Source organism: Micropterus salmoides, unplaced genomic scaffold (genome assembly GCF_014851395.1).
Source record: "Micropterus salmoides isolate LMB-PRFRI ecotype aquatic unplaced genomic scaffold, ASM1485139v1 Ms_hic_scaffold_10, whole genome shotgun sequence".
NCBI classification, from domain to species: Eukaryota; Metazoa; Chordata; class Actinopteri; order Centrarchiformes; family Centrarchidae; genus Micropterus; species Micropterus salmoides.
In genome coordinates, this window is record NW_024040041.1 from 28,371,197 (window position 1) to 28,394,904 (window position 23,708).

Here is a 23,708-nt window from a genome sequence, read left to right on the forward strand (position 1 = left end):
TATTGTAAATTAAATCTGTTTTTGGTAAAGCAGCCTTTGGTTCCAGTTTATACTGGTGCTTGTGTATTGAGTAGCATTATATCAATTATGTAAATCAATTATAAAGCTACAGGTCAAGGTTGTAACAAAAAAATACTTTAAGCAAAACATGCTCCGTCTGAATAGACAGATTTCAGAGGGTTTTTAGAATAAAAAAATATAGCACTTTGCTATATTTCAAGCTTCCTGTTGATGGCAGCGTGTGCTCAGCTGTCAGTATTTCACAGGCTTATACATGAAGAAGCCAATAACATGCATAAATCAAGTCCAGAGTCCAGCCACTGTACCTATGAGGATTTTCCGCTCTTCTCTTGCCCATTATGCAAACACATTTTGCTTATTATTGATTATTTGATTATTATTCTCAGTGATACAGATGAAACATGGAGCAGATCACCAAGTATCTCTGCAGGTATAAAAACTACAACTTTGCCATCGGTGACGCAAATGCAGAGTACATTGATTCACTCCAGAGCTTTGAAATTCGAGACAGTGACATATTCCTCGTCACTTATCCAAAGTCAGGTCAGTGAGACAAACTCTTCCGTATCACATTATTTGCCTTTACACTTTTGTCCTGGCTGGAAGCATATTTAAAAATCAGGTAAGGAAACACATAATGTCCCTATACAGGAACTATATGGACTCAACAGATCATCATCTCCATCTGTGAGTTAGACGGGGATCTGAATGAATATCCAAACAACTTTGAGCAGATGCCGTGGCTGGAATACACGGAAGGTCGAGAAGATTATGCCCTACGACCCTCTCCACGACTCTTCACCTCTCACCTCACCCCGGCTCTTATGCCTCCGGGAGTGAAGGATAAGAAGGCTAAGGTCACTGTTTTATGGAAGCCCAATCCTGCCAGGAAAATACAACTTTAAAAATATATTTAGAAAGTTAAGTGATAAATTTAAAGAAAAATAAATAGTGATAAGTCTGAAAATATTTTTTATACTTACTGTACTGTTATGCTATTTTTCAATTATCAAAATAGTAAAAATGTTTTCTGTCGATAAACTATTTAATTAATTGATTAATCCTTACAGCTGTAATTGTGAGATACAAGTTCAAAATTTGTGATTAAGCAATCATTCTATTGTTCCTGGGAGGAATGGCCTTCCATATTTTGTATGTGCCAACAAATTAGGGTATCATTAAAGACTGAATTAATTGAATGGAGTTTGGCATGGGCTGATTGTTGTTTGTTTTTATGTCAGATTATCTATGTGATGCGAAACCCAAAGGACAACATCGTCTCTTTTTACCACTTCAGCAAAGCCTCCAGCGACCTGGAGACACCCAAGAACTTTGAGCACTTTTTTGAGGCGTATTTGACGGGCAATGGTGAGTTACCTCAGAGTCTGGATGATGATAACCATCTGATTATGAAGAATTGACAGAAAGATTAGAAACAATTTTTAATGTTATGTTGGAAATGTCTGGATTGTGTGTTTGTATTGACAGTACCTGCAGATACAGAGAATTTGATCATGAACATTTTCATCAATAATTTAATACTGACAGTTAAAATCTTAGTGAGCTTGTCTTTTTGGAATTGCAAAGCATCTTGGATATGCATTTTGCTCGACACGTCTTGGCCACCATATCTGAGTTAAATGCACTAAAAAACTAAAGCAAGGATTATACTTTACACGTCTGCAAGCACGCAAGGGTCCCTGTGACGATGAAATTTTTACGATACCAGTACCAAAACAAGTACCCTTAAAGTAATACAGATACCAATTGAGTATTTCATTTGATACCTTGCATAAAATGCCACCTGTTGAAGCCATAGTAATTCATTGGTAGCCTATTATTTTTATTGTTGTTGTGGACAAGCTAGGTGATCTATTTTATTTTTTAAATAACTTCTACATAAAAAGTATTCGGAAATTGTATCACATTGCTCCTCATCCTAATTAGGTCATCTTCACTGGCGGTATTAGCCTATAAGGGGAAAGACTAGAGCTTTTTTATTTGAATGAGAGAGGAGGTGTGAAATAGTTTAGTGACAAAATAAGTTGTGGAAAACGAATTTAAGGTATTTTTTGATACATGTGTTGAAAGTAAACAAGGAAAAATTGTTTTGTTAACTTTCGAGCTGAACTGAAAGATCTCCGCGTTTTTTTCTTTCAGTGCTGTGTCCCAAACCTCCAAAAAGACGACAGTCAAGTATAAAACGAGAAAGCAGTCTGTTTAAACAAGTCACTAAACTACACTAAAGATACAAACCGAGGAAAAGAGAATCTGCCTATCAAACCAACTGAAATCAAGACAAGTGATGTGAATAGCAAATAAAAATGCACAGAGAAGTGTTAAATGATACCATAAGATGAAACCAATAAAAGCCAAGCTTGTGGTGATAAACTTGTAACAGTGACGAACATCCCTGATACCACAGTAGAAGTTGAGCGGCTGTTAAAATCACGCATGGACTCGGCGCCTGCAGGCATTCTATTATACAGATTATGGTGCAGGCACATATGGAAATAAAAGGGGTGTTTTTCTCTTTCCTTCGGTGTGTTGCTTATGTGTTTGCCGCGATCTGGTTACAAAAAGTAGGCCTGGGTATTGATTGAACTACTGGTTTGACTGGAGATTAGGGCTGTCCCCGAATAAGAATTTACAGAATCATCAAGTCCTGCCTATAGTCGACTGATAGTCGAATCATGTGTGCTAAAGTGGTGGACCTGACTGCAGTACTTAAACTTCAGTGTTGGTTGTATTTGCATGCTATTGGGATACATATATTCCACAGACACTTAATTTTAAATGAAAATGTTAAGTTAAGGGATACATTATACCTTTATACAGTTGTAGGATCATCCTGGTTCGAACCACATCAGGGTCTGGCATTCAAAGAGAGACAAGTACAACATCCTCTTCCTGAACTATGAGAACATGGTTTTGGTAAGATGAGGGATTTTTTACTGCGGTTCTTCAACATTTTTGTGTAGCTTGGTTTGAAAAATGATGTGAGGAAGGGTAGGGACACATTTCAAATCCATTTCATACCATGAATTAAAAAGGGCCACTTTCATTTGAAAGTTTCATTCTCATAAAAGTGATAATAAATTATTTTTCAGAGTTTGAACTTGCTCTCTTTTGGGTTTCTGCTTCTCTTTTAGGACCTGAAGGCGGCAGTTACTAAGATCTGCATTTTCTTAGGGAAGAACCTGAGTGAAGCAGCCATTGAGCAAGTTGAAGAAAAATCTACATTCAAGAACATGAAGAAAGACTCAAAAGCAAACTACGAGTTTCTGCCACAAGAGAAGCTGAAGGGAGACTTCATGCGCAAAGGTAATCTAACATAACTGCAGCTCGTGTGCAGAAACATGTAAACAGATATCAGCTCTTATTCTTGTTTTGTCATTACAGGTAAGATCGGTGACTGGAAGAACACCTTTACTGCCGCTCAGAGTGAAAGAGTGGATCAACTCCTTCAGGAGAAACTCGGTGACCTGTCTCTGAAGTTCATCTGGGAATAAGCAGAGCAGCCGCACCAGCCATTCACTGCCACTGTGTCTGTATGTGTCTTACACTTCCATAATTTACAATAACTGTTAATGTGTAAACTTTTTATATGCATCACAAAACCCTGTCTGACCCATGGTTGGACTTCTGTGCTAGGAAATATTAAAAATACGTGAGCAGAAAACATGCAGTTGGCCAAACTGTTGTCTTTATTGATTATGAAGTCTAATAGTGAATAGTGGAAACTTTGACCTGCTGGTGGGGCGACAGGAAAAATCAGAGGATGACCAAAGTCAGTAGGCTTCATCCTCTGTACATAATGTTTTGCAGCTAGCGTGGCCAAATATTACGCAAAATTTGAGTCCAGGTTCACTTTGGTTACTTTCGGCAGACTTTCTAAACATTAATTTCCTTGTTTAGCACCTTTGTTTACTTTTTAAACCATTGTTACCCCATATGCATGGTATCCTGCTGATTTATTATTATCAATTTAACAATGTATAAAGCTACAGTTTAAGGTTGCAAAAATTATTTTCCCTAATTTATATACTCGAAAAAAGGCATTTCATTGAAAGTCTATGTTTGCCTGTAAATTATTAAACATATTGAGAAATAATTTATGAACTACAGACACAAATGAAATAATGTAAAGGCCCTACATCAGCATTTTCAATTGATTTTGTCAGCTTGTCTGTACATGAAACACAAAGTTATGTTAATTTATTTTTGCTATATTTCAAGCTTCCTGTTGGTGGCAGTGTGTCCTCAGCTGTCAGTATTTTTTAGGTCTATAAATAAATCAGCCAACATACACAAGGTCCACAGTCTAGCTACTGTACCTGTGAGCTGTGAGGTTTTCCCACTCTTCTCTAGTCATTTATGCAAACATTTTTCTGTCATTTTTCAGTGTGATTAAGAAGTAACATAGAGCAGATAACTGACTTTGAAAGTCTATGTATACCTGTAAATCACTGAAAATGTTCAGAAATAATTTATGATATACAGAGACAGATTAAACGGTGTGTGAAAGCCCCACATCAGCATTTTTGCTATATTTCAGCCTTCCCGTTTGTGACAGTGTGTACTCAGCTGTCAATAATTCACAGGCCTATAAAGTCCAGTCCAATGTGTGAGCTGTGAGGCTTTTCCGCTCTTCTTTGGTCCTTTATGTAAATATTATTCTCTTATTATTCAGAGCAATTCAGAATTAACATGGAGCAGATCACCAACTTTCTCTGCAGGTATAAAAACTTCAACTTTCACATCACACATCAGTTTCACAACTGCAGAGTACATCGATTCACTCCTGAGCCCACCGGTTTCCAAACAAAACACATGATGAACTTCTATTATATGATGCATTGCTATAGCTTTACCCAACAGGATATAAAAGAGTTAAAACAACAGTAAAATGCAACATGTACTACAGAAGCCCTAAGTGGCCACCGTTTCAAATATTGTTTTTACTCCGTTTTCCTGTCATAACAAGATCATTTTCAAGATAATTTAATAAAAAACCAACTGAGCTAATCAGTGATATTGAAGTTCCTTTTGAAAGAAAGCCCGTCTAAAGAAACGCACCTGTATTCAGCTATCTCCAGATGACAAGATAATTATCCTGTTATCACGAAAAATGGAATAAACTTTTTTTTTTTAATGGATGGCCGTGTACTTACAGTTAAGTATACTTATATACTTTTACTTAAGTAAGGTTTTGAATGCAGTACTTTTACTTGTAGTGGAGTGTTTTCTCAGTGTGATATTACTACTTTTACTTAAGTAAAGGATCTGAATACGTCCGATTGATCTAGGTTGGATTCCTAATTTGTCTACCTATTTTGCTATAATTAATTTTTGTGCTTAACTCTGCAACAGTTTTCTTGGTAGTACAGCCTAGTCTCCAATCATGTGGTTTCGTTTTGTTTTCATTAATGTATTAACTATACAATTTACTCCCCTCTGTTCTTTCTGATGTAATAAAATCTGTTTTGGTATAGCATCCTTTGTTTCCTGTTTATTGAGTAGCACTGGGTCACAATTATGTCAATTATGAAAATCAACTATAAAGTTGGTGAAAAAAAACTTTCCATATTTATATACTCAAATGGTTGAAAAAAGTAAGACAATTATAATAGTCTACTGACATGGAAAGTGGTTTATTCCTTTTAATAACTCAAACTGCTTTTTTTCATTGAAAGTCTATGTATACCTGTAAATATTCAGAAATCATTTATGATCTATAAACATAAATTAAACAGTGTGTAAAGGCCCCACATCAGCACTTTCAACTCAGCTTGTCTGTACATGATTTTAAAGTTATGTTACTTTAAGCAAAACATGCTCTGTCTGAATAAACAGAGGGTTTTTAGAATAAAAACAAACAAAAATTATATATTATTAACAGAGAAGCTATATTTAAAGCTTCCTGTTGATGGCCTTGTGTGCTCAGCTGTCAGTATTTCATAGGCCTGACCAAGCCAATAACATCCATAAATCAAAGTCCAGAGTCCAGCTACTGTACCTATGAGGATTTTCTGCTCTTGGCAGGTCGTTTCTGCATACATTTTTCAATTTTATTTGTGATTCTGAAGTAACATGGAGCAAATCACTGAGTTTATCGGCAGATATAAAAACTACAACTTTGCCATCGGTCTCACAACTGCAGAGTACATTGATGCACTCCAGAGCTTCGAAACTCGAGACAGTGACATATTCCTCATCACTTATCCGAAGTCAGGTCAGTGAGACAAACTCTTCCCTATCACATTATTTGCCTTCACAGTTTTGTCCTGACTGGCAACATATTTTCTAATCAGGTAAGTCTCATAATTTAACATATGTCCCTCCACAGGCAGGGCTGGGGAGTAAGGGATTACATGTAACGGTGTTATGTAATCAGGATACAAAAACAAAGTAGGCTTTTGTAACTGTATTCCGTTACAGTACAGAAAATAAAGACGTAATCGGATTACAGGTAAATTTCGTAAAAATGGGAATTACATATAGGGATTAGGCTACTTTAAGCACAAACTTTCCATTAAACGGAACGCGGATTTGCTATTTAAGATACGTGTTAACTGTAAGGTAAAAACACACAACCAGTGAGGGATTTGTCGCAGATATTAGTTGAAAGTGGTTACGCCCCCTCCCATTCATGCCGGTGTTATGCCAAGTTTTGCCTGCCGAGTATTGCATGCACCTCGAAATAGGCTACTGCCTTTTAAACACTATAATATTGTTTGTGGGGTTCATCAATGGTGATAAATGATTCGAAGTGTATATTTTATGAACGTTTGTAGAGTGTTTAATATTTTAATACACTTAGTAGAAGTACCATTCCTTGACATTCATGTGGCGATAACCGTGTTTGATCAATGAGCATAGCAACGTGTCTGAAAAGGACCTAAAGAGGTGGATGCATAATTCGGCAGAACAAATGTTGTAGGCTCCTTGCCGAGATTTGCATCCTCAGCATAAATTACCGTTATCACTCGTGAGGTGCATGCAATTCTCGGCAGGCAGGCAGAATTCGGCACCACACCTGTTTGGCTCGTGTCACACCGTGGCCGAGTCAGCTATTGAGGCTGTGTTCGGTCCTGTTCATGTCGTGGTCACTGGGACCGAGCGAAGTTTTGTTGCCTGCTCGCCCGGCGCGGCTCCCAGCAATCATTCCCCGCCGGGTTCCCCCCGCCACTGGCCTGAAAACCTCCAGTGCTTGAGTAAAGGTGTAAACCTAAACATGCACTCCGGTGTTCCGATTTCTCAGAGACAAGATAATTTGACCAGTAGTTGTAGGCTCACTGAGCTAAGCTAATAGCAGTAAGCTGACTTGCTACAGCAAGAAGTAAAACTTTGTGTCCATCAGTGAACTCACGAATGTCAGAGTTGAGGAAGAGCAGCGCAGCCCAATCCTACCATATGATGTAGAGGCCTAGTGCAAGGCATCAAATAAAAACATTTAGGCCTAAATATCAATTTTGATTTCATGAGAATGGGACATTTTATAATTGTATGTTTCTCTAAAAATACACTGAGAAGACAAAAGATCTTGTCTTTATTTGCATATGTGGTATTGAAGTAATCTAAAAGTTACTAAAAGTATTCAGGTTACATTACATTTATTTTCTGGTACTTGGATTACATTGCTGATTACATTTTTAAACATTAGTAATTGTACCTGTTGGCGCACATTTAAGTTGTTTTGCACGCGTGCTGTTTCCTTGTGGCTTAAAATAATAATAAACTTTCAAAGTCTGAAGTTAAAGTCGGATATTCCAGTCCATTTATTAACATAACGAAAAATTAAACATTTCTTAAATAATAAACTCAGCTCAAGTCAGTCTCCATGATTACACGCCGTGCCTCACGGTCAAAAACCATGCCCCTCGCTGTGCGCCACACCTGCGCCACTCCATCCCAATACACAGAATAGCTCCAAAAGTACCCAATTACAATTTTAAAGTAATCCACCAAACCCTGTCCACAGGAACTATATGGACTCAGCAGATCATCATCTCCATCTGTGAGTTAGACGGGGGTCTGAACGAATATCCAAACAACTTTGAGCAGATGCCGTGGCTGGAGTACAAGATGGTTCCAGAGGATTACGCCCTACGACCCTCTCCACGGCTCTTCGCCTCTCATCTCACCCCGGTGTTCATGCCTCCAGGACTGAAGGACAAGAAGGCTAAGGTCAGTGTTTCATGGAAGCCCAATCCTGCCCATGTTTAAAAAACTATATTGAGAAAGTTATATATGAAAATTCTGAAGAAAGAAAAAATTGTGATAAGTCTGACTGTATTTTTATGTATATATGCTATTAATTAATTCTCAAAATAGTTAGGTTTTCTGACGATCAACTATTAAATGAAATATTAATCATTACAGATGTAATTATGAGATACAAAGTCCAAATTTGTGATTTAGCAATCTATTTTGACTGGGAGGAATGGCCTTCCATATTTTGTGTGTGCAAATTAAGGTATCATTAAATTGTCAATTTTTTGAATGGAGTTTATCATGGAGAAGTCAATAGTATGTTTTGGTTTCGTCTCTTGTCTAGTAGTATTTTTTTTACGTCAGATTATCTATGTGATGCGAAACCCAAAGGACAACATCGTCTCCTATTACCACTTCAGTAAAATCTCCGGCGAATTGGACACTCCGAAGAGCTTTGATCACTTTTTTGAAGCTTATTTGACGGGCAACGGTGAGTCTGGATGACGATGATCAGATGAGAGTCCAGTGCTGATACATTATAAATAACTATCTGATCATGAAGAATTGGCAGAATGATTAGAAACATATTTTAATGTGATGTTATAAAAAGTCTGGATTGTGTGTGTTGATAGCAGCCACAGACACAGAGAATTTGATCATGAACAAGTTGAAAAAGTCAAATCTTAATGTGCTTGTGTTTTTTGAATTGCAAAGCATTTTGGATATGCAAGTTGCTCAACACTATCTCTCAATATCAGTGCTAAACTGCTGAGGCATAGTAGGTGTAATGTTCACCACGTTCACCAAAATCATTAGGATACATTGGGCACCATGGACATCTGCACTAAAATCTGTGTCAATCCATCTAGTAGATATGTGTAATTAGTTTCTTAAAAATTCCATGGTAATCCAAGATGTTGAGATCTTTCAGTCCATCCGATCCATCCCTGGTATGAAAACTGCAGAACTCAAACTTCAATGTTTCTTGCACTATGCTGGTCCTGTATCCTGTCAATCCATCTTGTAGATATGTGTAATAAATTTCATGGCAATCCATGCATGCTATCTGGATACATATTTTCAACAGACACTTCATTGAAAATGATACAGTTAAATTAAGGGATACATTATACCTTTATACAGTTTTAGGATCATCCTGGTTCGACCACATCAGGGTGTGGCATTCAAAGAGAGACGAGTACAACATCCTCTTTCTGACCTACGAGGACATGGTTTTGGTAAGATGTGTTTTCTCCCTGCGGTTCTTCAGCATGTTCATGTAGCTTGGATTTAATACTATGAATTAAAAAGGGCCACAAGTCTCATAAAAAATAGTTTAAAATTGCTCTCTTTTGGGCCTCTGCTTCTCTTTTAGGACCTGAAGGCGGCAGTAACTAAGATCTGCATTTTCTTAGGGAAGAACCTGAGTGAAGCAGCCATTGAGCAAGTTGTAGAAAAATCTACATTCATGAACATGAAGAAAGACTCAAAAGCAAACTACGAGTTTCTGCCACAAGAGAAGCTGAAGGGAGACTTCATGCGCAAAGGTAATGTAACATAACTGCAGCTCCTGTTCAGAAACATGTAAACAGATATCAGCTCTAGTTCTTGTTTTTTCATTACAGGTAAGATCGGTGACTGGAAGAACACCTTTACTGCCGCTCAGAGTGAAAGAGTGGATCAACTCCTTCAGGAGAGACTCGGTGACCTGTCTCTGAAGTTCATCTGGGAATAAGCAGAGCAGCCGCACCAGCCATTCACTGCCACTGTGTCTGTATGTGTCTTAGATGTAATATCATAAACAGTAGCCGCTCATTTGTAAACTGTTGATATGTCTCTCAAAACTCTTTCTAAATCATGTTTGGACTTCTCTGCTTGGAAAAACTGAACATCCATTAGCAGAAAATACTAATAAATGCAGCTGCCAATCTGTTGTCTTTATTGAATGTGAAGAATAGTGAAAACTTTGATCTACTGTTGGGGCGACAGGAACAATCAGAGGATCACCAAAGTCAATAAGCTTCATCCTCAGGGGACCATAAATATCTGTACAAAATGTTTTGCTGCTAGCGTGGCCAAAAATGAGGCAAAATTTGAGTCCAGGTTCACTTTGGTTACTTTCAGCAGACTTTCATAAATATGTGTCTTTGTTTAGCACCTTTGTTTACCTTGTTGTTACCCAATATGCATGGTATCCTGTCTGATTCATCATTATGTCATTTTAACAAAGTATAAAGCCAAAGTTCAGAGTTGTAAAAACTAGTTTCCATAATTTATGTACTCCAAAAAAGGCAAAGGCATCTTACAAGTGATTTCATCCCAACTTTAAATACTTTTTTTTGAAAGTTTATGTTTGCCTGTAAATCATTACATCAAAAATATTCAGAAATAATTTATATATAGACAAAAATGAAATGGTGTGTGAAGGCCCCACATCAGCGCTTTCAATTGTTTTCGTCAGCTTGTCTGTACATGAAAATTTATTGTTATTGTACATGTTAATTTATTTTTGCTATATTTCAAGCTTCCTGTTGGAGGCAGTGTTTCCTCAGCTGTCAGTATTTCATAGGTCTATACATGAATCAGCACAACATGCACAAGGTCCAGAGTCCCTAGCTACTGGACCTGTGAGCTGTGAGGCTTTTCCACTCTTCTCTATTATTTTATGCAAACATTTTTTGTGTGTGATTCAGAAGTAACATGGAGCAGATCAGCAACTTTCTCTGCAGGTATAAAAACTACAACTTCGGCATCGGTCTCACAACTGCTGAGTACATTGATTCACTCCAGAGCTTTGAAATTCGAGATAGTGACATATTCCTCGTCACTTATCCAAAGTCAGGTCAGTGAGACAAACTCCTCCGTATCACATTATTTGCTTTTACAGTTTTGCCCTGGCTGGAAGCATATTTAAAAATCAGATATGAGGTCTCATAATTTAACATATTTCCTCCCACAGGCACTATATGGACTCAACAGATCATCATCTCCATCTGTGAGTTAGATGGGAGTCTGACTGAGTATCCAAACAACTTGGAACAGATGCCGTGGCTGGAGTACAGGCAGGGTCGAGAAGATTACGCCCTACGACCCTCTCCACGGCTCTTTGCCTCTCACCTCACCCCGGTTCTCTTGCCTCCGGGACTGAAGAACAAGAAGGCTAAGGTCAGTGTTTTATGGAAGGCCAATCCTGCCCACGTTTAACAAACTACATTGAAAAAGTTATAAATAATAAATCTGATGGGGAAAAAAATATAATATATATATACTGGCACCACTTGTTACTCTCCACATCTTTTCTAGCTTCTATTTCAGCCCTTGGTATTTCTCAAGCTTCTCGTGTTCAATCTTCTTGATGTTTGCTTGGGATTGCCAAATCTATCACTGCAGCCTTCTTCTGCTGTTTGTCGATCAACACAATGTCTGGTTGGTTAGCCATCACCAGTTTGTCAGTCTGGATCTTGAAGTCCCACAGGATCTTAGCTCGGTCATTCTCAACTACCTTAGGAGGTGTCTTCCATTTTGACCTTGGGACTTCCAGCCCATACTCATGGCAGATTTTTACAGCTAACTGGTTATGGCTTTCCACGTATGCACTTCCTGCCTGCATCTTACACCCTGCTGTTATGTGCTGTACTGTCTCAGGGGCATCCTTGCCCAGTCTGCACCTGGGGTCCGGCCTGGTGTGGTAGACCCCAACCTCTATTGATCTTTTACTGAGTGCCTGTTCTTGTGCCGCCATGATTAGTGTTTCTGTGCTGTCCTTCAGTGCAGCCTTTTCGAGCCACTGGTAGGATTTCTTGATATCAGCCACTTCTTCTATTTCTCCCTCCATGAAGGTTCTTCATCCTCCTTGTCCTCACCCTCGGACCACTGTCCAGGATATATATATATATACATATTATGGCATGCCGTTTAGGACATAATATATATATATGAAGTTTGTCAGTCTGAATATATGGAATGGAAGTCTGAATATATGGAATGAAAGTCTGAATATATTTAATGAAAGTCTGAATATATGGAATGAAGTCTCAATATATTGAATGAAAGTCTGAATATATGGAATGAAAGTCTGAATATATGGAATGAAAGTCTGAATATATGGAATGAAGTCTCAATATATTGAATGAAAGTCTGAATATATGGAATGAAGTCTCAATATATTGAATGAAAGTCTGAATATATGGAATGAAAGTCTGAATATATGGAATGAAAGTCTGAATATATGGAATGAAGTCTCAATATATTGAATGAAAGTCTGAATATATGGAATGGAAGTCTGAATATATGGAATGAAAGTCTGAACATATGGAATGAAGTCTCAATATATTGAATGGAAGTCTGAATATATGGAATGGAAGTCTGAATATATGGAATGGAAGTCTGAATATATGGAATGGAAGTCTGAATATATTGAATGAAAGTCTGAATATATGGAATGAAAGTCTGAACATATGGAATGAAGTCTCAATATATTGAATGAAAGTCTGAATATATGGAATGGAAGTCTGAATATATGGAATGAAAGTCTGAATATATGGAATGAAAGTCTGAAAATATGGAATGGAAGTCTGAATATATGGAATGGAAGTCTGAATATATTGAATGAAAGCCTGAATATATTGAATGAAAGTCTGAATATATGGAATGAAAGTCTGAATATATGGAATGAAGTCTCAATATATTGAATGAAAGTCTGAATATATGGAATGGAAGTCTGAATATATGGAATGAAAGTCTGAACATATGGAATGAAGTCTCAATATATTGAATGGAAGTCTGAATATATGGAATGGAAGTCTGAATATATGGAATGGAAGTCTGAATATATTGAATGAAAGTCTGAATATATGGAATGGAAGTCTGAATATATGGAATGGAAGTCTGAATATATTGAATGAAAGTCTGAATATATGGAATGAAAGTCTGAACATATGGAATGAAGTCTCAATATATTGAATGAAAGTCTGAATATATGGAATGGAAGTCTGAATATATTGAATGAAAGTCTGAATATATGGAATGAAAGTCTGAAAATATGGAATGGAAGTCTGAATATATGGAATGGAAGTCTGAATATATTGAATGAAAGCCTGAATATATTGAATGAAAGTCTGAATATATGGAATGAAAGTCTGAATATATGGAATGAAGTCTCAATATATTGAATGAAAGTCTGAATATATGGAATGGAAGTCTGAATATATGGAATGAAAGTCTGAACATATGGAATGAAGTCTCAATATATTGAATGGAAGTCTGAATATATGGAATGGAAGTCTGAATATATGGAATGGAAGTCTGAATATATGGAATGGAAGTCTGAATATATGGAATGGAAGTCTGAATATATTGAATGAAAGTCTGAATATATGGAATGAAAGTCTGAACATATGGAATGAAGTCTCAATATATTGAATGGAAGTCTGAATATATGGAATGGAAGTCTGAATATATGGAATGGAAGTCTGAATATATAGAATGGAAGTCTGAATATATGGAATGAAGTCTCAATATATGGAATGAAGTCTCAATATATGGAATGAAGTCTCAATATATGGAATGAAGTCTCAATATATGGAATGAAGTCTCAATATATTGAATGGAAGTCTGAATATATGGAATGAAAGTCTGAATATATAGAATGGAAGTCTGAATATATGGAATGGAAGTCTGAATATATGGAATGGAAGTCTGAATATATGGAATGGAAGCCTGAATATATTGAATGAAAGTCTGAATATATGGAATGAAAGTCTGAAAATATGGAATGGAAGTCTGAATATATGGAATGGAAGTCTGAATATATTGAATGAAAGCCTGAATATATTGAATGAAAGTCTGAATATATGGAATGAAAGTCTGAATATATGGAATGGAAGTCTGAATATATGGAATGGAAGTCTGAATATATTGAATGGAAGTCTGAATATATGGAATGGAAGTCTGAATATATGGAATGGAAGTCTGAATATATTGAATGAAAGCCTGAATATATTGAATGAAAGTCTGAATATATGGAATGAAAGTCTGAATATATGGAATGGAAGTCTGAATATATGGAATGGAAGTCTGAATATATTGAATGAAAGCCTGAATATATTGAATGAAAGTCTGAATATATGGAATGAAAGTCTGAATATATTTAATGAAAGTCTGAATATGTGGAATGAAAGTCTGAATATATGGAATGAAAGTCTGAATATATGGAATGAAAGTCTGAATATATTTAATGAAAGTCTGAATATATGGAATGAAAGTCTGAATATATGGAATGAAAGTCTGAATATAGTGAATGAAATCTGACGTCATTGATATGAAGTGTGACACTGTTAGTGAATCAGCAAGAAAGTGTCCAACGTCCGCAATTTTGAGCAATGAAGAGATTATAAAAACACTGGCGAATGCATGTATGAGCCAAAATATTGGAAACCACATCCAGTACCATTCTCCTGATCTAGAAATGTATTCCCTATTATCGTGGAAGACCAAATGCAGGAACCCTCCCAGTTCAGGCAGTTCCCGTTTATCAGGCAAACTGAAATACGCCTTTAACGTCACAGATGCCCCCCACAACAACCCCTATATACAATCTTCGTATGTCCACCCAAAAGGGCTCAGGCAGTAACTTTTTAAAGAGTAAGATCCTGTGTTTAACCAGAAATAGCTGTTATATTGCTCTCTTCAAAGCCACCGAACTCCACTGACAAAAAATGTTACCGCTGCCAGGTTATTTTTTCTGTGACTTTGGTGTTTAAAAGATTAGTTCGGATGCGAACTAACTTAAGCTGTTGTGGGGGCACGTGTGAGGTTGAAGGCTTGTTTTCCTGATAAACGGGAACTGCCTGGCCTGGGAGGTTTCCTGCATTCGGTCTTCCACGATTAAAGAGAATAAATTATTTCATCAGGAGAACTACTGGATATGGTTCCCAGTATTATGGCGTGTACATGCATTTGCTAGTGTGTTTGTAATCTCTTCAGTGCTCCAAATAGCTGACACTAGATTTCTTACTTATTCGCTCATAGTGTCACAATTACATCCATACGGATTAATCACATCAAAAACACAAGATGGCGCCAGTGCCTTAATGATGTCAGATGATGATTTCATTCCATATATTCAGACTTTCATTCAATATATTCAGACTTCCATTCTATATATTCAGACTTCCATTCAATATATTCAGACTTCCATTCAATATATTCAAGGTTCATTCCATATATTCAGACTTTCATTCCATATATTCAAGGTTCATTCCATATATTCAGACTTCCATTCTATATATTCAGACTTTCATTCCATATATTCAGACAGACAAACCATAAATATATATTATTTCCTAAACGGCATGCCATAATATGTATATATATATATATATATATATATATATATATATATATATATATATATATATGTGTGTGTGTGTGTGTGTGTATGTATATATTCAAAATAGTTAATTTGTTTCTGTCAAACAACTTTTCAATAAAATTATTAATTGTTTCAGCTGCAATTATGAGATACAAAGTAAAGATTTTTGATTTTGCAATCTTTCTTTTGTTCCTCTGAGGAATGGCCTTCCATCTTTTCTTTGTGCCTATGAATTAAAGTGTCATTAAATAGTGAATTATTTGAACGGAGTTTGGCATGGCGGAAAGAATAGTATGTATTGGTTTCATCTCTGGGCTGATTGTTGTTTGTTTTTATGTCAGATTATCTATGTGATGCGAAACCCAAAGGACAATGTTGTCTCCTATTACCACTTCAGTAGTGTGTGCAGTGACCTGGAGACTCCCAAGAACTTCGAGCACTTTTTTGAGGACTATTTGATGGGCAACGGTGAGTTACCTCAGAGTCTGGATGATGATGACCAGATAAGAGTGCAGTGTTGATACATTTTAAATGATAACCATCTGATACTGAAGAATTTACAGAAAGATTGGAAATCCTTTTATATGTTATTTTAAAGTTTGGATTGTGTTTGTGTTGACAGTAGCTACAGACACAGGGCATTTTATTATGAACATTTTCATCAATAATTTAAAATTCTCTCGACACGTCTTGGCCACCGTATATGAGCTAAATGCTAACGCTATCTCAATATTAATGCAAACATGCTAAGGTTTAACAGGGGAATTGTTCACCACATTCACCAAAATCTTTAGGATTTATCACCTGGGCACCATGGATATCTGAACCAAATTCTGTGCCAATCAATCTAGTAGATATGTGTAATAAGTTTCTTCAAAATTTCAAGGCAGTCCAAGATGTTGAGATCTTTCATTCAGGACCAAAGTGATGGACAAATCATTCCTGGTGTGAAAATAGCAGAACTCAAACATCAGTGTTTCTTGTACCATGCTAGTTGTATTTACATGTGTAGTGAACCTACTTACTGTTAATGAAATTATGACTATTAATGTTCGGAAATATTATGTCGTGAACACTCGTTGGGACACCACCTGAGTTCTGTCTGCCCGAGGTCTCAGGACGCCTTGGGTATGGTTTTAATAATTACACAATTGTTCACTAGTGATCACTTAGTTAATAATTGCTAATCATTTTGAATCAGTTTAATCAGTCAGTCAGTCTCATATCAAAGTTGTGAATCCTCCGTCCAGTGACCTGGATTTAAACAGTAGTCTGCACACACACAGTTCCTGTGATTAAGGTGAAATTTATTAACTAAGTAAAGTGAATATAAAGGGAGGTTAAATATATCAAAGACATAAAAACAATGATGATTAAACAACCAGGATGCAATCAATGAGAATAGTGGAGTTCAATTTGAATTTAGTTGGTCTGGGAAAAAATCAGATTCTAAGGGAATAGGAGACGAATGGACGCAAGTTATGATCATAACTAAGTTAAATATGGCTAGGAGTTTAGGCTAAAGGAGCTAAGCTAAAGCAAAAGGGTTAAAAGCTAGAGGACATCACTTGATCACAGAGTGCAGGGTTTGTTTTGTCGTACTTCTTGTTGAGTTTGTCAGACGCCCTGTATTCAGACGGCCCCACGTTGGCTGCTGGTTGTTGCGTTCACGGCGGCTTGGTATCCCATACGGCTCGGCTCTGCCAGGGATTATTCCAGGGGTCCGCCCGCTTCACTGGTGATGAAGAAACTCTTGCAGTGATAGACAGTTAACCCTGGCTCGATTCATTGTTTGATGTCCTCTGTGTTACAGCTGGCGTAACTAACCCACGTGGCTGGCCTCCAACTCGTTGTCGCTGGCAGGAGTGAACGTTAATTTGACGGAAATAAAGCTTAAAAGAGAATTGGTTGTCCCTGAATTCAAAGTTACGTGACTTAAACGGTCTGATAATTTTAAGTAACTTAAAGAAAGTAAATTCAATGAAGGTTCGCATGAACATGGCTAAGTACGTTGCTGGAAGACAATGAGAATTTAAGATTCTCGGAGGCCAGGAATTCTTTGGGTCCCATGACAAAAAAATCAAATTGAGCCCCCTCTGCGCAGCTGTTGTTACCAAGTCTCTAGGACCTAACTGTCCCATCAAAAGCTTTACATAACTCTAATTAAAGGCTTGCAACTGTCTTGCTTCTTGTAGTTCAATACTAGTACTAGCACAATATTTACTGCTGGTGATTTGTACAAGTCAGAATACAGTACAGGGTTCAACAACAGTGGCCCGATCGCCCGGGGCCAGTAAAAAGTGACATTGGGACAGCTGAACTAGCAAAAACATTAGTATCAAAAAAAAAACAGTTAGAAACTCAACATCATCATCATCAACAGCTCATGTCCAATCCAGATATGTAGTTACACGACGAGTGGTTGTCAAATGTTATTTCTCATGATCAATCAATGTTAATCTCAATCAAGTTCTTCTTCAAGCCAGCATGATGTTCATTTAGTAAATTAGTGTCCCATTTAGCGGAAAAAAGACAATAATGCAGTGTCTGCTTTTGGGCGGAGCTACCTTGTGATTGAAAGGTCACTACCATTCCGGCCTGTCAGTCTGGATCGAAGCCAACTAGTTTCTGCTGCTCTGTGTAAAATTAGATGACTGTCAACAGGAGAGAGAGCACGTCATGTTTGAGTCTGTTAGTATGCTTTGTTTTAAAAGTAAATTGTTTTGTTAACTATTACCTTTTTATTTTTTATAATTTTAACTGTGATTACATTTTAGTTTTATTTGTTTTATATCCATGATGTATTTATTAACAGATTAAACATGTTAACAGTATAATATAACTTAAAAGTCTTTGGTTTTGTTGTAACACTGATAAATAACTTTTGGACAGAGGGCCTGTAAAAACTGTTTTTAGGTCAGTAAGTTTCAAACCCACTGACCCGGTGGGCCAGTTGCAAAAAAGTTTAACTTTGAGCCCTGTTGTATGCAGTTCACTAATGCAAGTTGAAAAGGCACTGTAAAAACATCCTTTTATATTCTCAATGTATTTTTATTGTAAAATTAAGGGATAAAATGATCTTAACATTAATGAAAGATTTTTAAAAAGCCTCCTGTGGTGTCCGAACAATAACGCTGCGATGATGAGTTGAGAAGAAATCCGCTTGACACTGTTCTTGTTCCTGAAAGTTTATTACATCAAGGAGTTCAGCATCAATTACAAGCTCTGCAGCAGCTTGGAGAGTGACCCAGCCCGATGACCACTCTGTCTCTCTGTACATCAAACACAGCTTATATAGGACATGTTTAGGTATCTGTTAGATACCATATAAGGGTCTGAGTCTGCAAACTAAGGCACCAATCCATATAAGGGCACAGTCCTATAGGATAAGTGTAGACATCTGTTAGACACCATATAAGGGTCTGAGTCTCCACATAACCACTGACCTCTACTCTCCCCTTAAAAGGTCACTAATCCTCTATCCAGCTGCTACAGTGCTATGTTAAACTGTTATGCGTCAAATGCACATATGTTATACACCACACTCCCTGTCAGTCAAATCTGCTGGCCACAAACCGGGGTCAACATCCTTTTTATGACTTCTGTCTTCTTCCACCATGCATCTCTCATCCTCATCATCGCTGTAACTTTCTTTCCCTTCTTCCTTTGCTTCAACACTTCCTCCTTCTACCTGAGAGGGCCCTGGCTCTGTAGCATGTATGTGATATATACAGTATATATATATTAAAATATGCCATATACCAATAAATGGAACTCACCACCACTTGATTACATACATTACATAAGGTAGATTTGTGTGTGTGCAAGCTACTTAAATAAATGCCCTTCGTGAATAATAAAAAGTCTGTATCTATAGATGTCATTTAACGGCCATAATTTGATCTAAATTAATGTATCAAGGATTAGGTTGGGAACCGGGGGGTCCAGAGTTGTGGGGCATGAACTGGCACCTCTCTAAGATACCAGTCCACCTCCTGGGCACTGCCGAAGAAGGCCTTGAGCAAGCCCCCTCACTCTGACATCTGTCTGTGTGTTGCTATGGGTCCTGTTTGTGCATGTGTGTGTCTTTCAGACCTGTGTGTAAATATTAACATAATAATAACAGAGTGAAAACATAGAGTTTCCCCTTGCGGGATTAATAAAGTATATCTTCTTCTGTTTTCATCCCCCACCCCCGTTGCCACCAACCCAAAGTACATCTGTAAAGCAACAGTAAATGACCTCCACACAGTAACTCTAACATCTGTCTCATTTTCTGATAATAATTAACACTGATAATATTAACTGGGGGGGTTTGGTGGTCCTCCCCCCGAAAAATATGGGCTTTAAGCATTTAATTTTCTGCATTCTGGTGAATTCTTTTGCACCATGGTGGAAATGTCTTTATTTTTATAAAGTGAAGGACAAAAGTTAGGTGGCAGGTGACAATTCAGTATATAAAAATATAATAGAATGAAATGCAGTAATCAGTAGCTTATTATTTTCTTTAAGTTACTTTTATGTATATATATATTTATAATCAATATATTTATATTGCATTGCAGGTTTTCTTATTGTGCAAATAAACCTTTCTCATAGCATTTTATTTGTTAATTAACATTTCTTGGTGCAAACTATTTTCCAGTGTCCAGGCTCTCCTTTACTCCTTCAAGTGCCTGCTCTATGCAGGGAAGGCTATGCAGGTTATGTTGAAGCTACTGCAGCTCCAGTGCCAAACAGCCCTAAAGGTTCGTCGGCCGGTAGCCTATGCCAGATTACCAGTCCACCCCTGAGGCTACCCCCTTTAGACCGTCTCACAGACACAGAGCCCGTCTGGGACTGTAGCCTATTGGATGAGACGAGCGCACTGATCTTCATCAGAGGAAGAAAACCGAAACTGAAAACACTTGTGATCAGACAGCAATATCACCACATTTCCACACAAATGTTCACTTCAACACTTCTGATAAAGTGCAGCTCACAGCCGCTTTAGAGGGAATGAAGCATCCTGGAGACAGTAAAACAGTAGTCACTCACAGCGAGGGGGCCAGAGACAGCAGGACACAGAGCGTCAGGTGTCATGATATTCTGTCACTACTGTGCGGGGACTGTTAACCATTTGTGTTAATACATTGACTAGACACTGACCGACAACATTTATATTTAAATATAGGCCTACTGATTACAATTTTGCAATTCAGAAGTCGCAGACAAGCCCTAAAGCTGTGAGCAATGCGCTCCCGCTCTCTCTCTCGTGCTCTCTCTCTAAATGCAGGCAGTCTGAGTAACGGTGGTGGGCGGTCACATTACTGAACTTCAAGCTAAATGTATCAGTTATTGCGAGTAGCCTCCACTCTTTGAAGACCTGCGAGAGAGGCTTTGTCATGAAGATTATTGCATATTAATAATTATTATTTGCAAATTTTAATCAAATACTTTTCCACAATCAACTTTTAAATGTCCTAAACCGTTATACAGTTCTTAGTTTTAAGCATTTGATAAAAGGAAAGGAAGTTACTGTCAATCGTTAAACATTTAGATTAGGTACCAGTTAAAAAATTTCATAGTAATCACAGCAGATGAAGGAGCCTCTTCACTAAACTTAACTTCCAGGAGAATACTGATTGTTAAACATTCTTACTTGGAAAATATAAGAGAAAGTTATAGGAACATGGCATCTGATTACAAACAATAAAACACAGAGTAATATAAATTAAACGCAAGGGGAGGCATTAAAGAACAATGACATGTAATACTTCTTTTGTCCGCTGGAGGGACACTGGTTCCATGAGAGGACCTGGGAATCCTCTGACTATGTACTTATAGTTAACTCAATCCGTCAGGAGCTGGGAAAATTGATTATTTAACACATGATATGTACCATATCATTTCTAAGAAAGTATATAAAGGGACTTGGAACTAAGCATTAGTTAAACAAAGAACACAGCCAGGAATGTACATGAGCCTAAGGAGAATGAAAAGCACTTTAAATTAACTTTCTTTGTGGTTCCTTCTTTTCAACATAGTTACTAACAACAACATGGTAATAAACTACTCAAACTAAGTAGAGAACTACTAAATAACTGTTAAAGATTATTTCGCTAAACAGGGTAATGAGGAAAGTTTATACGGAGACAACATTCTTGTTCACACAAAGGAATTTGAGTCTGTTCTTTCTCCGGTGTCTGGCTTTCCTCACCAGTTTCACAACTGGGTGTGAATAGTGAGATTGTTCTTTGATGTCTGAGGTAATTTGAAAAGAGAAACCCCGTTACCATAGTTATCCTGCTCATCCAGGGGAGTGTCTGTGTGGGGGGGTCAGTTTAGAGTTTCCTGACCTCGGTCCGAAAAGGTCCTGACAGCCTAGTTCAGGATGAGGTTAGTCTCTGGAAAAGGTTAATATCGTCAGCACTCGGGGGGAGCAAACCTTTCACTTAGGGCTTGGAGCCAGCCTGTCTGGGGGGGTTATGTTGCAGCCATCCCTTTCTCTCAGGAAGAGACAAGAAAAGAGATTCTGGATTCTTCCTTTTGGCATAAAATAATTAAAGCAACACTGGCTGGTTCACTCCACATGCTTTTGGAATACATATATTCACTTCAAATGAAAATGTTAAATTAGGGGATACTTTGTACCTTTATACAGTTGGAGGATCATCCTGGTTCGACCACATCAGGGTGTGGCATTCAAAGAGAGACGAGTACAACATCCTCTTTCTGACCTACGAGGACATGGTTTTGGTAAGATGTGTTTTTTCCCTGCAGTTCTTCAGCATTTTCATGTAGCTTGGACAGTAAAATGGTGTGAGGAAGGGACACTTTTTAAATCAATCTCATACCATGAATTAATTTTTTTCTTTTGGGCCTCTGTTTCTCTTTCAGGACCTGAAGGCGGCAGTTACTAAGATCTGCATTTTCTTAGGTAAGAAACTGAGTGAAGCAGCCATTGAGCAAGTTGTAGAAAAATCTACATTCATGAACATGAAGAAAGACTCAAAAGCAAACTATGAGTTTCTGCCACAAGAGAAGCTGAAGGGAGACTTCATGCGCAAAGGTAATGTAACATAACTGCAGCTCGTGTGCAGAAACATGTAAACAGATATCAGCTCTTATTCTTGTTTTGTCATTACAGGTAAGATCGGTGACTGGAAGAACACCTTTACTGCCGCTCAGAGTGAAAGAGTGGATCAACTCCTTCAGGAGAGACTTGGTGACCTGTCTCTGAAGTTCATCTGGGAATAAGCAGAGCAGCCGCACAACTATTCACTGCCACTGTATCTGTATGTGTCTTAGATGTACATCATAAACAGTAGCTGCTAATGTGTAAACTGTTGATATGTCTCTCAAAACTCTTTCTAAATCATGTTTGGACTTCTCTGCTTGGAAAAACTGCAGCTATAAATAATAAAATAAATGCAGCTGCCAATCTGTTGTTTTTATTGAATGTGAAGTATAGTGAAAACTTTGACCTGCTCGTGGGGTGATAAAAACAATCAAGATCATGAGTATCAGAAGGCTTTATCCTCAGATATCTCTACATAATATTAATACTCACATTCCTCGAGGCACAGGCCAAGGAGGTGGAGTTGCAGCTATTTTCGACTCTAGCCTATTAATCAGCTCTAAACCTAAACCAAACTATAACTCATTTGAAACTCTTGTTCTTAGTCTTTCACACCCAAGTTGAAAATCACTGCAACCAATTCTCTTCGTTATAGTGTACCGAGCACCTGGCCCGTATTCTGAATTCTTATCTGAATTTGCAGTTTTTGTCAACTTTAGTCCTTAAAACGGACAAAGTTATTATTGTAGGGGATTTTACTATTCATGTGGACGTTGAGAATGACAGCTTTAGTACTGCGTTTATCTCTCTGTTAGATTCCATTGGCTTCTCTCAGAGTGTTCATGAACCGACTCACTGTTTTAACCACACCCTCGACCTTGTTTTGGTGTATGGTATTGAAATTGAACATTTAGTGGTGTTCCCACAGAATCCCTCTTTATCCGACCACTGTTTGATAACTTTTGAGTTTGTATTGCTGAACTACTCGCCATTGGGCAAAAATTTCTATACAAGATGTCTGTCTGATAGTGCTGTAGC

General features: G+C 37.5%; 2 protein-coding genes and 1 pseudogene across 4 annotated transcripts; all 3 read left to right on the forward strand.

Annotated features, from left to right (window-relative positions):
* The first annotated feature begins 294 nt into the window (after positions 1–294).
* LOC119894332 lies at positions 295–5,518 on the forward strand (annotated as a pseudogene).
* A 498-nt stretch (positions 5,519–6,016) lies between these two features.
* LOC119894316 (amine sulfotransferase-like) lies at positions 6,017–10,168 on the forward strand. 2 transcript variants are annotated; one of them, XM_038707003.1, is made up of 6 exons: positions 6,017–6,256; positions 8,006–8,211; positions 8,602–8,728; positions 9,382–9,476; positions 9,614–9,785; positions 9,864–10,168. In XM_038707003.1, the coding sequence occupies exons 1-6, from the start codon at positions 6,115–6,117 to the stop codon at positions 9,971–9,973; spliced, it is 852 nt and encodes a 283-aa protein (XP_038562931.1). In that variant the 5' UTR covers positions 6,017–6,114; the 3' UTR covers positions 9,974–10,168. The 2 variants fall into 2 exon arrangements, with proteins under 2 accessions (XP_038562931.1, XP_038562939.1); XM_038707011.1 differs by having other exon boundaries at positions 6,226–6,335; positions 9,864–10,005.
* A 661-nt stretch (positions 10,169–10,829) lies between these two features.
* On the forward strand, positions 10,830–23,033 carry LOC119894280 (amine sulfotransferase-like). Of its 2 annotated transcripts, none has more exons than XM_038706953.1 (6): positions 10,830–11,080; positions 11,198–11,403; positions 15,952–16,078; positions 22,254–22,348; positions 22,490–22,661; positions 22,740–23,033. In XM_038706953.1, exons 1-6 carry the CDS (start codon positions 10,939–10,941, stop codon positions 22,847–22,849), a joined length of 852 nt encoding a protein of 283 aa, XP_038562881.1. In that variant the 5' UTR covers positions 10,830–10,938; the 3' UTR covers positions 22,850–23,033. The 2 variants fall into 2 exon arrangements, with proteins under 2 accessions (XP_038562881.1, XP_038562888.1); XM_038706960.1 differs by having other exon boundaries at positions 22,490–22,529.
* The last annotated feature ends 675 nt before the right edge of the window (positions 23,034–23,708 follow it).